The sequence below is a fragment of the Carassius carassius genome, chromosome 30 (assembly GCF_963082965.1).
Source record: "Carassius carassius chromosome 30, fCarCar2.1, whole genome shotgun sequence".
Classification (NCBI taxonomy): Eukaryota; Metazoa; Chordata; class Actinopteri; order Cypriniformes; family Cyprinidae; genus Carassius; species Carassius carassius.
Genome location: NC_081784.1, coordinates 5133688 through 5148124, shown reverse-complemented (window position 1 = coordinate 5148124; position 14437 = coordinate 5133688). Strand labels below are relative to the sequence as shown.

The following is a 14437-nucleotide window of genomic DNA, read 5'->3' as shown; positions in this document are numbered from 1 at the left end:
AATAAAAAATTTTGAAATGTAATTTTAAAATATTATTTGTGTAATAATTATTAATCAAATTAAGACACAACTAATGACACAACACAAAAAAATTGTGGACATGAGTTCCAAATTGTGTTTAATTAATGAGCTCCTTAAGTTTAATATATACATGTACACACACATACATATATATACACACACACACATACTGTAGCGCATTACTTTTTAAATAAATTAACTCCGTTACCGTTACCATATTGCATTGCCTGTCCGTTACTTTTTTTTTAATTAATTAATTTTGACTGAAGTGCAGCCTAACCTGTTTGCAGCAGCGACGCATTGTAGGATTGGTGGATGCCAACCACTGTAAACACGAAGACGCACTGTGGGCGTGTTTCCGTTTATTCAAGTATGTGCAGCAGTCATGGCGAGTCAAGGCGAGAGCAACACAAGTTTCTCAAAGTGGAAATATTCTCATTATTTCACTTTAGTTGAGCATAAAGACAAAAACCTTTTATGTTTTATGTAATGTAAGCTGTGTCTTTCTGGTTCGAATGTCCTATCCTAGCCCACGAATTTCCAATCTGTGCGCTCGGATTTTGTAAACCGTACCCTCGGTTTTTTAATCTGTACCCACAAATTCATAATCTGCGCACACACTTCCACAATCCGTTCCAATCTAAATTAAGATTGCTTTCATTTATTTATTTATTACAAAATGTTTTGTGTTATGTTGTCCATTGTTGATAGTTTTCATACTTAAGCTGTGAAAGGAACATTTTTAAGGGCTCACCACAACAGCTTTTATGATGCAGAAGCCACTTTAGTTTTTGATTCTGAATATATTATTCAGGTGTTTTGTTATTTATTTCAAAAATCCTTGTGATATACAATATTCAGTTTGTGCTGGTCTGCCTCAATCAAAATAATGTTTAAAAATTACTTTCTGTTTTACTATGTGTTTGTATAGACCATAACGCATAAAAGCGCATTAATGGGAACATTAAAGAAAGTTCTTTAAAAAAGTAACTAAAAAGTTACTTTTAACAGTAATGCATTACTTTTTGGTGTAAGTAAACAACAAAGTAATTGAGTTACTTTTTGAATTAAGTAACTAGTAACTGTAACTAGTTACTATTTCTTAGTAACTAGCACAACACTGGAGTTGTCATAACGTTCACCTTGGAGATTGAAAATGTTTCTTTTTTGAGACCCCAGGAGCCCAAATTCAGACCCAGAACAATAAAACCCACAGAAGAGGTGGGAGTTCAAAGGAGGAATCTTTATATTACCAAACTGCAGGGAGAGGAAGAGTAGATATAAATCATGATCTGCAAGATTAACCACAATCTGATGTGATCCGACCACCTCAGAGAAAACCACTGTTGAGCTGCTGCAAGAGCTTTTGAAGCACAGCAGCTGTGGTCAGAGTTCTCGTGTGTTCTCGTGTGGATGATGATGATGAGTGGATAAAGACTAGAGCAATCAAATAGTGAGAGAGTGATCTGCTCACTTGGTTATGTTCGTGGATGTTTCAACGTGGAAAGCAATTGGGAATGAAAATATTGATATTTTATTTGTTAACAACATACTTTTCGTACCTTCCCAGATAGCACAGGTACGTCGCGGGGACGTCTGTGCGATGTATGCGTTTGCATCTGGGAGACGTCGTTTTGAGGGCATTTGCTCATCTGGAAGACGTCGCATAGACGTCCTTTTCCGACGTTCCAGCGACCTCCGGTAGATGTATTACAGACGTTTAATATTTGAATGTTACGTCTATTAGACATCTGATTTACATAGCATAGACGTCGTTCTTAATTGTACGATTTTATACGTTCCTTCATATTTACTGTTATTGATCACAGCTTTAGTTACACTGATTATGCATGCGTCTTCACATATGTGAAAAGTATGATAACTAAACCCAAGTATTTTCCACTCAGAATGAAAGAATTAATTTCAGAATCATTTGAGTCAGTTTGGGAGTTCAAAGCGGGTTTGCAAATCATTGGAGTCAGTTTGGGAGTTCGGAGCAGGTTCGCGAATCATTTGAGTCAATTCGGGAGTTCGGAGCGTGAATCATTTGAGTCAGTTCGGGAGTTCGGAGCGCGAATCATTTGAGTCGGTTCGGGAGTTCGGAGCGGGTTCGCGAATCATTTGAGTCAGTTTGGGGATCGCGAATCGTTTGAGTCAGTTCGGGAGTTCGGAGCATGAATCATTTTAATCAGTTCGGGAGCTCGGAGCGGGATCGCGAATCTTTTGAGTCAGTTTGGGAGTTGGGAGCGGGTTTGCGAATCATTTGAGTCCGTTTGGGGATCGCGAATCATTTGTGTCAGTTTGGGAGTTCGTAGCGTGAATCATTTTAATCAGTTCGGGAGCTCGGAGCGGGATCGCGAATCATTTGAGTCAGTTTGGGAGTTCGGAGCGGGTTCGCGAATAATTTGACTCAGTTTGGGGATCGCGAATCATTTGAATCAGTTCAGGAGTTCGGAGCGGGTTCGCGAATCATTTGAGTCAGTTTGGGAGTTCAAAGCGGGTTCGCGAATCATTTGAGTCAGTTTGGGAGTTCGGAGCTCGAATCATTTGAGTCAGTTCGGAGCTGGTTCGCGAATCATTTGAGTCAGTTTGGAAGTTTGGAGCAGGTTGGTGAATCATTTTAGTCAGTTCGGGAGTTCAAAGCGGGTTCGCGAATCATTTGAGTCCGTTTGGGAGTTCGGAGCGTGAATCATTTGAGTCAGTTCGGGAGTTCGGAGCAGGTTGGCGAATCATTTTAGTCAGTTTGTGGTTCGCGAATCATTTAAGTCAGTTCGGGAGTTCGGAGCGGGATCGCGAATCATTTGAATCAGTTCGGGAGTTCGTAGCGGGTTCGCGAATCATTTGAGTCAGTTCGGGAGTTCAAAGCAGGTTCGAAAATCATTTGAGTCAGTTTGGGGTTCGCGAATCACTTTCGCAATCTGTTCCCATGGATTTGTAAACTGTAGCCTACTCACAGATTCATGCAGCAGGCTCCTACGTGTTAACTTACAGTTTTAATGAATATTATTATGTGGAATGGATGGATGGATGGGTCTACACAGCAAAGTGTCTTAAGTGATTCTCTGTATGTTTTTCTCATACAGGCTTTCAGTCATCTCCTTAGCATGAAAACAGATTTCATTTTTAAACAGCATTTATATATATATTTATTTATTTATTTATATACATATGTATATGCATGTATGTATGTATGTTTTTATCGAAATTGATTCTGAATAATTCAGATTGCTTTCATTTATTTATTTCAAAATGTTTTGTGTTATGTTGTCCATTGTTGATAGTTTTCATACTTAAGCTGTGAAAGGAACATTTTAAGGGCTCAACACAACAGCTTTTATGATGCAGAAGCCACTTTAGTTTTTGATTCTGAATATATTATTCAGGTGTTTTGTTATTTATTTCAGAAATCCTTGTGTTGTGATATACAATATTCAGTTTGTGCTGGTCTGACTTAATCAAAATAGTGTTTAAAAACTACTTTCTGTTTTACTTTGTGTTTGTATAGACCATAACGCATAAAAGCACATTAATGGGAACATTAAAGAATGTTCTTTAAAAAAGTAACTAAAAAGTTACTTTTAACAGTAATGCATTACTTTTTGGTGTAAGTAAACAACAAAGTAATTGAGTTACTTTTTGAATTAAGTAACTAGTAACTGTAACTAGTTACTATTTCTTAGTAACTAGCACAACACTGATGTTAACACATATGAATGTTTGAGTGTGAGTATGTGAGGTTTATCTTGCACAACAAAATCTCAAAGTATAGTTATGTTTATCACAGACCAGAATATGAGATGGTCCCCTCAAAACTTTATATTAATCAAAATTAATAATCATTGTAACAACATCACAATGAGTTTATCATGATATTGCAGTTGGACTCACTATGAGTTCCTGTGTTTTTCATTTCTAGGCTATTTACATCATGTAGTTTTTGTGTAAAGACACACGCAGTACATTATTAGCAAAGCTTTTTAAATGCAGTCTATAGTATTAGAATATGAGTTGGGTCATTCTGTCGATTCATTCAGGGCTGCTCTGGGTTTAGTACAAACACAACACTAGTCTAGGGAGGTATAGTCTTGTCTCTTGGAAATGCAGAGAACAGCTTTCCTCAGCTTTCCTTAAAGCGTTAGTTCACCCAAAAATGAAAATTATGTCATTAATAACTCATGTTGTTCCAAACCCGTAAGACCTCCATTTATCTTCGGAACACAGTTTAAGATATTTTAGATTGAGTCCGAGAGCTCTCAGTCCCTCCATTGAAGCTGTGTGTACGGTCTACTGTCCATGTCCAGAAAGGTAAGAAAAACATCATCAGAGTAGTCCGTGTGACATCAGAGGGTCAGTTAGAATTTTTTGAAGCATCGAAAATACATTTTGGTCCAAAAATAGCAAAAACTACGACTTTATTCATCATTGTCTTCTCTTCCGTGTCTGTTGTGAGAGAGAGTTCAAAACAAAGCAGTTTGTGATATCCGGTTCGCGAACGAATCATTCCATGTAACCGGATCTTTTTGAACCAGTTCACCAAATAGAATACGCATTAATCTTCAAATTACTTAAGCTGTTAACTTGTTTAATGTGGCTGACACTCCCTCTGAGTTAAACAAACCAATATCCCGGAGTAATGCATTTACTCAAACAGTACACTGACTGAACTGCTGTAAAGAGAGAGATGAACACGGAGCCGAGCTAGATAATGACTCGTTCACGTTGACTGTTTATTTAACATCAAACTTGTACAGTGTACTTTTCTGAGAGAGAAAAATAATAATTTCACAGAAAAGACAATGTCATCAAAACATGATTTTGCTCTGTGCAACATTTTGTTGTTACATAAATAGACCCTCACCTCCACAAGTACATCTGAATGACAAGATGCAAAATCCTCCTAATTATATTTTAAATTACAAAACAGTACCTGACAGATTCTGTGACTATGATTTAAAATATATAGATATAGGAGAAAGCAACTTGAAATATATTTAATGTCAGTAAGGTCACATGTGAAGTTTCATGGAAAGTAAACATGAGATGATGGCCATTTGGTTTTCTTACTCATTTCACATTCATATTTATCTCCAAAAACATACTAGATTCAGCTCAAACTCAGACTGATGTGCTTTTGTCTCTAGTTTATCTAAAATAATATGACCAGTGTTTAGTCACAGAAACATATTTAGGAGAGTTTGGTTAAACCAGAACATATCCCATAAAGTCTAAGAAGATTTAAAAAAATGTAAAACAATATGTATTGCTTAACAACCACCCGTATTCAGATAGATAGATAGATAGATAGATAGATAGATAGATAGATAGATAGATAGATAGATAGATAGATAGATAGATAGATAGATAGATAGATAGATAGATAGATAGATAGATAGATAGATAGATAGATAGATAGATAGATAGATGTGAGATAGAGTGAGCACTGGTCTGAGAGCAGATCACTGGAACAGTGAAAGAGGCTCAGGCCTCCTTGTGTTTTATGATCAGAGGACCAACGTTGTCTCCCGTTTCCTGATTGTGTTTAGCATGTGCACCATCACAGTATGGAAACTGTAAGAGACCAAAAACAATTTAATTAAAGATCTGTCATAGCAAGTTTGATGTCACTGATGCTAAAAACCACTGAATCATCCTGTGACCAAAAAGTGACCACACATGTATTTGTAGTGCTACCTTGGAGAAGTTTTTTTATTATTATTATTTTATTTTAGATAGGACTCAAATAGGTCAAAAGTGATAGTTAAGAATTTCACAATGTTACAAAAGATTTCTATTTCAAATAAACGCTGTTCTTTTGAGATATGTATTAATCAGAGAATCCTGAAACAAAATCACAGTGTCCACAAAATATTAATCAGCACAGGTGTTTTGAATATTAACAATAAGAACAAATGTCGGTTGAGCAGCAAATCAGCCTATTAGAATGATTCCTGAAGGATCATGTGACACTGAAGATTGGAGTAATAATGATACTGAAAATTCAGCTTTGTCTCACAGGAATAATTTACATTTTAAAATATATCACAATAGCACACTGCTATTGTAAGCTGAAATAATATTAAACAATATTTCTGTTTTTATCAGCCTTGGTGATCATAAGAAACATCTTTCAAAAACATGACAAATTCTTATTGATGCTCAACTTCTCTTTTCTTTGAATGAAATTGATATTTTCCCCTTCAGCTGCCTTTAAGATCACATGTCAGAATAGCCACTAGTGATGTTCCCATGACCTCAGAACATTAACAGTCACATGGAATTTAAAACTGGCTAAAACTTTCGGGAACTGAAAACCCACAAGCAAAGATGACACTGCTTCCAAAATTACATATTTGGACATACTATTATTCACATAAAGTTTTTTTGCCCACTATATAGTAGGGATGTGTGTAATTTCGGATGCAGCCTATTGCAGGGCCAGGTCAATGGCAGAAGGATCCACCCCTGCAATACGTGACTAGCAAGCTTTGCATGAGTTCAATGGGAATGTTAACAGACAAGTTCAAGATAAACACCCCCTTGTACCAATCACACCCAACTGTACATGAATTATATGTACAAAACAAACATTTCTCCTGATTTCACGAGGGTTAGATTCAGATTCTGGCATCTGCAAGGCATTTTATTTTCAGTTTCTGCAGGAGTAAACATCTCTACTGCAGTTTGCAAAATGGACGTCTATAAACATACAAAAAACTCACTTTTCTGATGCAACTGTTTCTCTAATTTTATTGTTGACTCAAAGTAAAAAAATTCCTAGGGTCTCAGAATTTTCCATTAAGCTCTTTCTGACCTTTTTGGATCTCCAGCACCTACAGTACACGGCTTTGTCTCCCAGGTCCTCAATGTCGAATGCATGCACCACTTTGGGGTTGTCTTTCTGCAGATCAAGGTTGACCTTTGGCTTATCACATTTGCTTTTGCTGAAGAATGTTTTGTAGATGAGGATTCCCGCTGCTGCAGCTCCAAATGTCACAGACACTGCAGTGATGATCTCAGCTGAAGGAGGGCAGAAGACCATACAGAGCCTTTTACTCCAATAATATCATCACAGTCTAAATCAGTCTAAATGACCCATTTTTAGATATGCATGTATAAATTTAAATAGTAATTTGTTACTTAAATATAAATAAATAATTACTTAAAAGAATATCATTATACTAAAATTGCTATTATTAATATAGCATTAATATTGTTACTTAAATAAAATAAAAAAACTAAAGATAATAAATATTTGACTCCAATAACATCACAATGACAGATCTACTGTTTGAACCATTAAACGTTGAATCTGCATTAAATAAATTACCGTAGTACCTAAATCCATGCGAGTTATTTAAACCAAATGTAATTAATAGAAACCTGATAAGAACAGAGATGGTCTATTAGATTCTCGATGCAACGAGTAAAAGCGGACAAATGGAGACATTCAGAGACGCTCGCTTAGATATTATTAACAATCTGCAGATGTGTTTGTGCACCACATCTTCATTATTTCCGTTTATTTCAGTAGTTTCGATTAAATTACTGCTAAACTCCGACCATAGACACATGCAGCGTGAGCAAAACAGAACAGTTGCCTTACAAAACACATTTATATAAATCTTTCATGAATCTTTACCTTTATGGAAAGATTTGGACACGCTCATGATGAATTATTATTGTTTGTATTATGATTATTTTTTGCTCATAGTTTGAAGATCTTCAATCGTCCTAAAGACCAAAAAGGAGAGTTAAAGCTAATTAACTTTGCGCTGTATTTACGCAGAAAGCGAGTCATAAAGCAACTGAATGACTTTTTCTTTGACTTTACGGTTGGTCATGTGCTCGGTGAAGGTTGAACTGAGTCTGATTATATTTTACAAGTCAATAAGAGCGTTAAAACCAAAATAAAAGTATCTGTGATATTTTTAAGGGTAACAGCTATTTATATAAAATTATTTATTTCTTAGCGATTTATTTAAACGTTCTTAACGTTTTTCAAATTAATTCATATTTTAATTTGCCACCATTTTCATACAGTGGACGTGGGTTGTTTTAAATGTTACATGGAGCTCCAAATATTTATGAAACTACATTTAAGGTTAAAATTCTGAGTTGAAAGGCATGACTGTAAGCCAATGATCTTTTGTGTGCGTGTGACTTTTCAAAACCATTCATAAAAATAATACTCTTATTTTGAAGTAGTGTAACAGGAAGTCTTGCGCTACTTCCTAGATCAAGTTGACAAACACACGCGTGTGTACCGGTGTGTACCCAGCAGTATGGGTGGTGTAATCTGAAGTCCGAGCCGAGTTTAAAACATTTGAAAGAGGAAGGGTTTGGTGTACAGCGTATGACATGGTGACTAGTTGATGTATTGAGACAATAACTGCTGGCTTTCTAGTTTTATGACATAAACATAATAATAATATTAATAGTAGTAGTATAATATAACAAATACAGGAAGAAATTTATCATATTTTGAAATATTATTATGATGTAAAATAACGTTATTCTATTTTAATATACATTAAAATCTATTTTATTCCTGTGATGCAAACTGAATTTTTAGCATCATTACTCCAGTCTTCAGTGTCACATGATCCTTCAGAAATCATGCGGAATATATTATCATGGCTGGAAACTGTTGTGCTGCTGAATATTTTTTTGGAACTTTTTTTTCAGAATTCTTTGATGAATAAAAACTTTTACTCTGCAAGGATATGTTAAATTGATAAGAAGTGATAGCAAAGATTTATATTGTTAGAAAAGAGTATCGCAATTTCCAAAACATATTTGGCAGCACAACTGTTGCCAATATTGATAATTATACTAATAAATTAGCATATTAGAATGATTGAAGGATCATGTGACACTTTATACTGGAGTAATGGCTGATGGAAATTCAGCTTTGCATCACAGAAATAAATTATATTTTAAAGGATATTAAAATAGAAACCATTATTTTATATTTTAATATCATTTTGCAAGATCCTTTTTTTTCTGTATTTGTGATCAAATAAATGCAGCCTTGATGAGCATAAGAGACTACTTTGCAAGTCTTACTGATCCCAAACTTTTGACCGGTTGTGTGTTTGTGTGTGTGTGTGTGTGTGTGTATATACACACACACACAGTATTATATCATATTAATATAATATATGTTAATTATCTTTTTACTATCACCAGGTGTAACTGTGGCAGACTAGAGCCCCGGTCAGCTGTATTCTGACTGTTATCCCATCATACTGGATGGGGCTATGATTGGCTGGATGGAAAAAGAAGTGGCTCCATCAGTCATCAAACCTCTTCAGAGATTTAAGATGGGTAATGTTTCTTTTTTTTTTTGTGGATCATTATCCTTGATCAATATAATTTATTTAATTATGTTTAAAGTTTTGATATAATAACAATTTATAATATAAATTTGAACATTTTGTGTCATCTGCAGGTACTGGGAAAGAGAAAAATTCCCCCCTGGACTGAGATTGTTCTGTTTCCTCAGACAGGTAAAGCCATCTTGTGTCTCGGAACAAGAGTGTCCTGGTATATTTTTTTTTTTTACCAATCATATAAATACCCAAAGACATACGTCACCCACCCATGATTCATTTATTCTACAAATTCAATTATTTTTCAGATATTGGCAAATATTAATATTTCTGGTTAATAATTCCAATAATTTAGTATTTTTAGCATCTTAATAATGCAATTATAATATGAAAATAAAAGATATCCAATACAGATTAATGTAGTTTGAAGAGAGTTGGATTTCTGATGTATTGTATCCTGTTAATTATGCTAAATGAACATTAAAATGTAGCAATTAGTGCTGATATAAGTATTCATCACATTTCTCTGACAAATTTTCTTTACAAATTAAAAGAAGAAAAAAAACGTGTGCATCTTAAGGTTCACATAAGTAGACATCAGCTCAGTTCAAGTAAAACGTCATTCAGATTTAGTACACTAGGTAGAGTGTAGTCTGGAGTCACAGAGCCCAGCGGGAGAGATTTACAGTCACTGTTTATCCACACAGTGGCCCGTACCCCTGCATCAATGCCTCCCTGGATATCTGTACTGAGAGAATCTCCCACCATGACGCAGTCCTGTGGCTGGACTCCCGCAGACTCGAAGCAGTGAGTGAAGATGGAGCGTGCCGGTTTCTGCTCAGGATGATCTCCTCCGACTACCACCAAACTAAAGAGACCCTTACATCCCACTGCTTCGATCTTCTCCCACTGCGTCTGAGTATCGCCGTTGGTAATCAGAAGTAGTTTGTAGTTCTTCTGCAGTTCCTCCAGGAGAGATCGAACCTCAGGAGTAAGAGTCAGCACCTGTAACCTTGTGTTATTCCATGTGTAGTAGCAGCTGCTGGCCAGAGCCGCATCAGGATCTGTGCCCTGCGTCTCCTGAAGGGCTTCATACCAGTGATGGATCCTCACATCATCTATTGTTTTTCCTTCTGATGGGTCGAATGATTCGTGGAGAAGCTTTCGTAAAAAGTGATCACAGATGTCTTTGATGTGGCTCTCAGGCACATGCATCGACTTCAGCAGCTCACACACCTAAAAAAAATAAAAGAAAAGAACACAATTGTGACGAGTGGGGCGGGGCCGAGGGACATGGGAGCGAGGCCGGGGGAGTGATTGGAGATGAACTACACCTGTTCGTCCCACCGGTCTCGAGGCCCATGGAGGAGATGGAAGGATATAAAACTGGAGCGACGACAGTGAAGGACGAGAGAGGACCAGGCCTGGGCTTTTAGTTGTGTTTTGGGTTTTATTTGCGCGCACCAGTCGTCCGTGAGGGGCTGGTGCGCTGTTTTGTGTTTATTTTGTTATTAAAATGTTTTTGATTGTCCGCCGGTTCCCGCCTCCTTCTTCCGGATGAATATGAAGGTTGATATCGTTACAGTGGTGCCGAAGCCCGGGAGAAGGAGGGACGCGCTGCTGAAGATCCCTCGCCGCTGTGGTGAATCCGCGGTGCCATCGAGCTGGCGAGGAGTGTGCCGCCATGGACGCTCGAGGCGGTGGACTGGAGCGAGTTGCCGGGGACGGGCGAGCTCGCTACCGGCCGCCCACGATGAGGAGAGACGGCTGCCGTCCGTGAGGGAGCGGAGGAGTCGGCGCCGTTCGCCAGGTGGCCGGAGCCTGCTGCCTCCGCCGGAACGGGGAGGAGCAGGGAACGGGGGACTCCTGCCGGCTGCCCAAAACCGGAGGAGCCGTCGCCGTCCACCGGGCGGCGGAGGAGTGTCGTGCCGTCCGCCGAGGGCCGTCCAGTGCCACCGCCAGGCACCGCGGAGGAGATCACCAAGCTGGTGGAGGGCCGAGCAGCGGTGCGTCTGGGAACCGGAATTTTTTTTTTTTTTTTTTTCCTCTCTCCCCTCTCTCGTCTCTGTCGCTCCTCCTTCCATCTCCTTTTCTCTCGCCTCGCCTGTCCTACCCCCAGGTTCCCGCAGGTCCCCGGGAGCGGCCCCCCCGGAGGGAGGGGGGGGGGGGGGGGGAGTAGAGCGCAGTCTCGGGAGTACCCCCCGGCCTGCGAGGGGCGATGGGGGTATGTGACGAGTGGGGCGGGGCCGAGGGACATGGGAGCGAGGCCGGGGGAGTGATTGGAGATGAACTACACCTGTTCGTCCCACCGGTCTCGAGGCCCATGGAGGAGATGGAAGGATATAAAACTGGAGCGACGACAGTGAAGGACGAGAGAGGACCAGGCCTGGGCTTTTAGTTGTGTTTTGGGTTTTATTTGCGCGCACCAGTCGTCCGTGAGGGGCTGGTGCGCTGTTTTGTGTTTATTTTGTTATTAAAATGTTTTTGATTGTCCGCCGGTTCCCGCCTCCTTCTTCCGGATGAATATGAAGGTTGATATCATTACAACAATGTAAATCATAATATATATATCTTTAATAAACAAAAATAGGACAGTTTGGAGTTTTTGGAGAACAATTATATAGTATTTCCACAGTACATGTCAAAAAACATGGTAATATTATGGTACTTTGATATACACTTTAAAGTATGTAAAAAAAAAATACCATTGCATGTGTCCAAAAACATAGTAATACCATGGTACTTTGATATACACCTAAAAAGTGTGTAAAAATAACCATGATGTGTATATACTTCAGAGTCTGTCAAAGAAAATCATGGCATTGCCATTATGTGTCTAAAAACCATGATAATGCCATGATACTTTAAAATATTCTTCAAAGTATGAAGTCAAAAATACCATTGCATATGTGTAAAAACAAAAACATGGTAATACCATGGTAATTTGATATATACTTAAGAGCACCCCCCCCCCCCTATAAAAATACCACCCTATTATCATATTTTACGTCCAATAGTATTCTCAGTGGTAGAGCATAGCTTTAGCAGCGCAAAAGGTCGTGGGTTCAATTCCCAGGGAAAACAAATACTAATAGCTTGAATGCACTGTAAGTCGCTTTGGACAAAAGCGCCTGCTAAATGTAGATACGTCCAATAATACTATGGCATGTGTCCAAAACTATGGTAACACAATGGCACTTCAATACAGTGTATGCCTCAAAGTATGTCAAATAATACCATGACACAAGCCCAAAAACTATGGCAATACCATACTATTGTCAACCGTTCTTTAAAGTGCTTTTCAGCTTTTTTCTTATTCCTTCATTTACCTTCTGAATGGCAATTCGTCCTGCACCGGCTGTATCGACCAGCGTGTTGTCGAAGTCAAATATAATCGATGAAACTGCTCGCCTTTCCATCGTATTCCACATCCACGTATGATGTTAACACATCCGAACACGCGGAACTCCGGCTACTGACGTCAGGCAGATGTTGTGATGCAACGCTCACATTGCATTCTGGGAAATGTAGTTCCCGATTAAAAAAGAAGTGGGGATTATATAACAGGTCGGTGCTGATATGTAGTTTTTAGACGCTTAGATGAGATTTTTGTTGTTTCTACATTTTTTTCGAGCAACTAAGGTTGTCAAATAAAATATTTCACTGAAAAATAGGCTCTCATTTAATTCCTATTTTATTCGTATAAAAGTAACACAAGGCCTTGTTGTAGTAATGGTGGTGGTATGTATGTATGTATGCATTTATTTATTTAAACTAAGTTGATAATTAAATTCACAGTATTTCATGTAATTATAAGATTTATTAGCCTAATTTGAAAATATATACTGAGCTGGGTAGAGTACTTTTTCGATTGTAGTCCAAATTGTAGTCCATTACTGATTACACATTATGCTACATGATGAAACGTCTAGATTACTTATTTTAGGTTTCCAGAACTGGGTTTAATGTAGGAATTGTAGTGGATCTGTTCATTGTTAAAAAATAATAAAATAGTTCATTAAATCATAAAAATGTTAAATAAATTATTACTTGGGTACTAAAAACATTAATATTTAAAAACAGACATGTTTGCCTGCATGTCAATGTGAGCATGCATTAAGCGACACTCAACTGTAAACATGCAACTGTGTTGTTAAATTATTGAAATATTAACTTCCTCAGAGATAGTAACTTGCATAATTATTAGTGTCTTATTGCGTGAGGTTTTTCCCTCCAAATTTAGAAGCATGGTTTGCAAATGTATTTACACAAATTTGTGAACGTATAAAGCTAAATGTCATGACACACATTTTTGGAGAGGAATGTTTAAAAGAGAAAAAACAATAAGATTAATGGAGAGTCATTACATTATGAATAATTCACTTCCATATTGTGTGAATGTTTAGGCTAATTCATAAAAAAGAAACTGTATTCTAAATAAGAGCATTATAAAATGTAAGGTACACTCTAATTACAAGTATTTGCTTTTTGGAATCTGATTATTTAATACAGAATAAATGTAATTATATTACTAAATGTAGTGTGTGTGTGTGTGTGTGTGTGTGTGTTCAAATTGCAAAGGTAATTGTATATTTGTAAAATGTAAAAGCGGCATTCTGCAACAGAAATTGAAGTATTACTGCTCGAGAGAAAGACACTTTTCTAGCTGCACTATGCAGCACTCGAGACTGTAATCAGGTGGAAGATCTGAGCGGCAGCTGAATGTAGGCAAGTTGGCAGCTATGAACTGAGGTTATGTGAAAATCTTAACTCCTATGGTTTGCTCTCAATAAACATGCTCTTTTTTCAGGATCTTATCAGATTACTTGTGCTGGTCTTTGAGACACTTTGTGTGAACTTATGTCTAAGGTTTCATCTCATGATGGTGCAGCCTATGTGTATAAAGTGCAGTCTTCAGTTGCCTCCTCATCTTAAATCATGTGACGAGTAAGCTACAGTTTACAATCTTGCCAGTGTAGATAGGCTTCCAGTAAGGGACTTGCACAAATGCACGTTTTATATCATAGAACAGATGCTTAAAGTTGAAAAATATTATATATTTAAATGTAGGCCTACATATTTTA

At 37.6% G+C, this 14437-nt stretch overlaps 2 protein-coding genes across 2 annotated transcripts; both read right to left on the bottom strand.

Moving 5' to 3' along the window:
• Positions 1–4749: 4749 nt before the first annotated feature.
• LOC132110459 (CDGSH iron-sulfur domain-containing protein 1-like) lies at positions 4750–7821 on the bottom strand. Its single transcript, XM_059517083.1, has 4 exons — positions 7661–7821; positions 6833–7038; positions 5477–5589; positions 4750–5050 (listed from the first exon to the last, which is right to left on the bottom strand). The coding sequence occupies exons 1-3, from the start codon at positions 7686–7688 to the stop codon at positions 5500–5502; spliced, it is 324 nt and encodes a 107-aa protein (XP_059373066.1). The 5' UTR covers positions 7689–7821; the 3' UTR covers positions 4750–5050; positions 5477–5499.
• A 2036-nt stretch (positions 7822–9857) lies between these two features.
• LOC132110458 (N-acylneuraminate-9-phosphatase-like) lies at positions 9858–12847 on the bottom strand. The gene is made up of 2 exons (XM_059517082.1): positions 12683–12847; positions 9858–10589 (listed from the first exon to the last, which is right to left on the bottom strand). Exons 1-2 carry the CDS (start codon positions 12782–12784, stop codon positions 9951–9953), a joined length of 741 nt encoding a protein of 246 aa, XP_059373065.1. The 5' UTR covers positions 12785–12847; the 3' UTR covers positions 9858–9950.
• Between the last annotated feature and the right edge of the window lie 1590 nt (positions 12848–14437).

Excerpts from the sequence above, each read along its gene's own strand:
- LOC132110459 (XM_059517083.1), bottom strand. The coding sequence starts at position 7,688 with ATGAGCGTGTCCAAATCTTTCCATAAAG. Across the intron at positions 7,039-7,660 it reads GTCCAAATCTTTCCATAAAG|CTGAGATCATCACTGCAGTG; the intron begins GTAAAGATTCAT and ends GCCCTCCTTCAG. Across the intron at positions 5,590-6,832 it reads GGTGCTGGAGATCCAAAAAG|TTTCCATACTGTGATGGTGC; the intron begins GTCAGAAAGAGC and ends GGTCTCTTACAG.
- LOC132110458 (XM_059517082.1), bottom strand. The coding sequence starts at position 12,784 with ATGTGGAATACGATGGAAAGGCGAGCAGTTTCATCGATTATATTTGAC. Across the intron at positions 10,590-12,682 it reads GACGAATTGCCATTCAGAAG|GTGTGTGAGCTGCTGAAGTC; the intron begins GTAAATGAAGGA and ends TATTTTTTTTAG.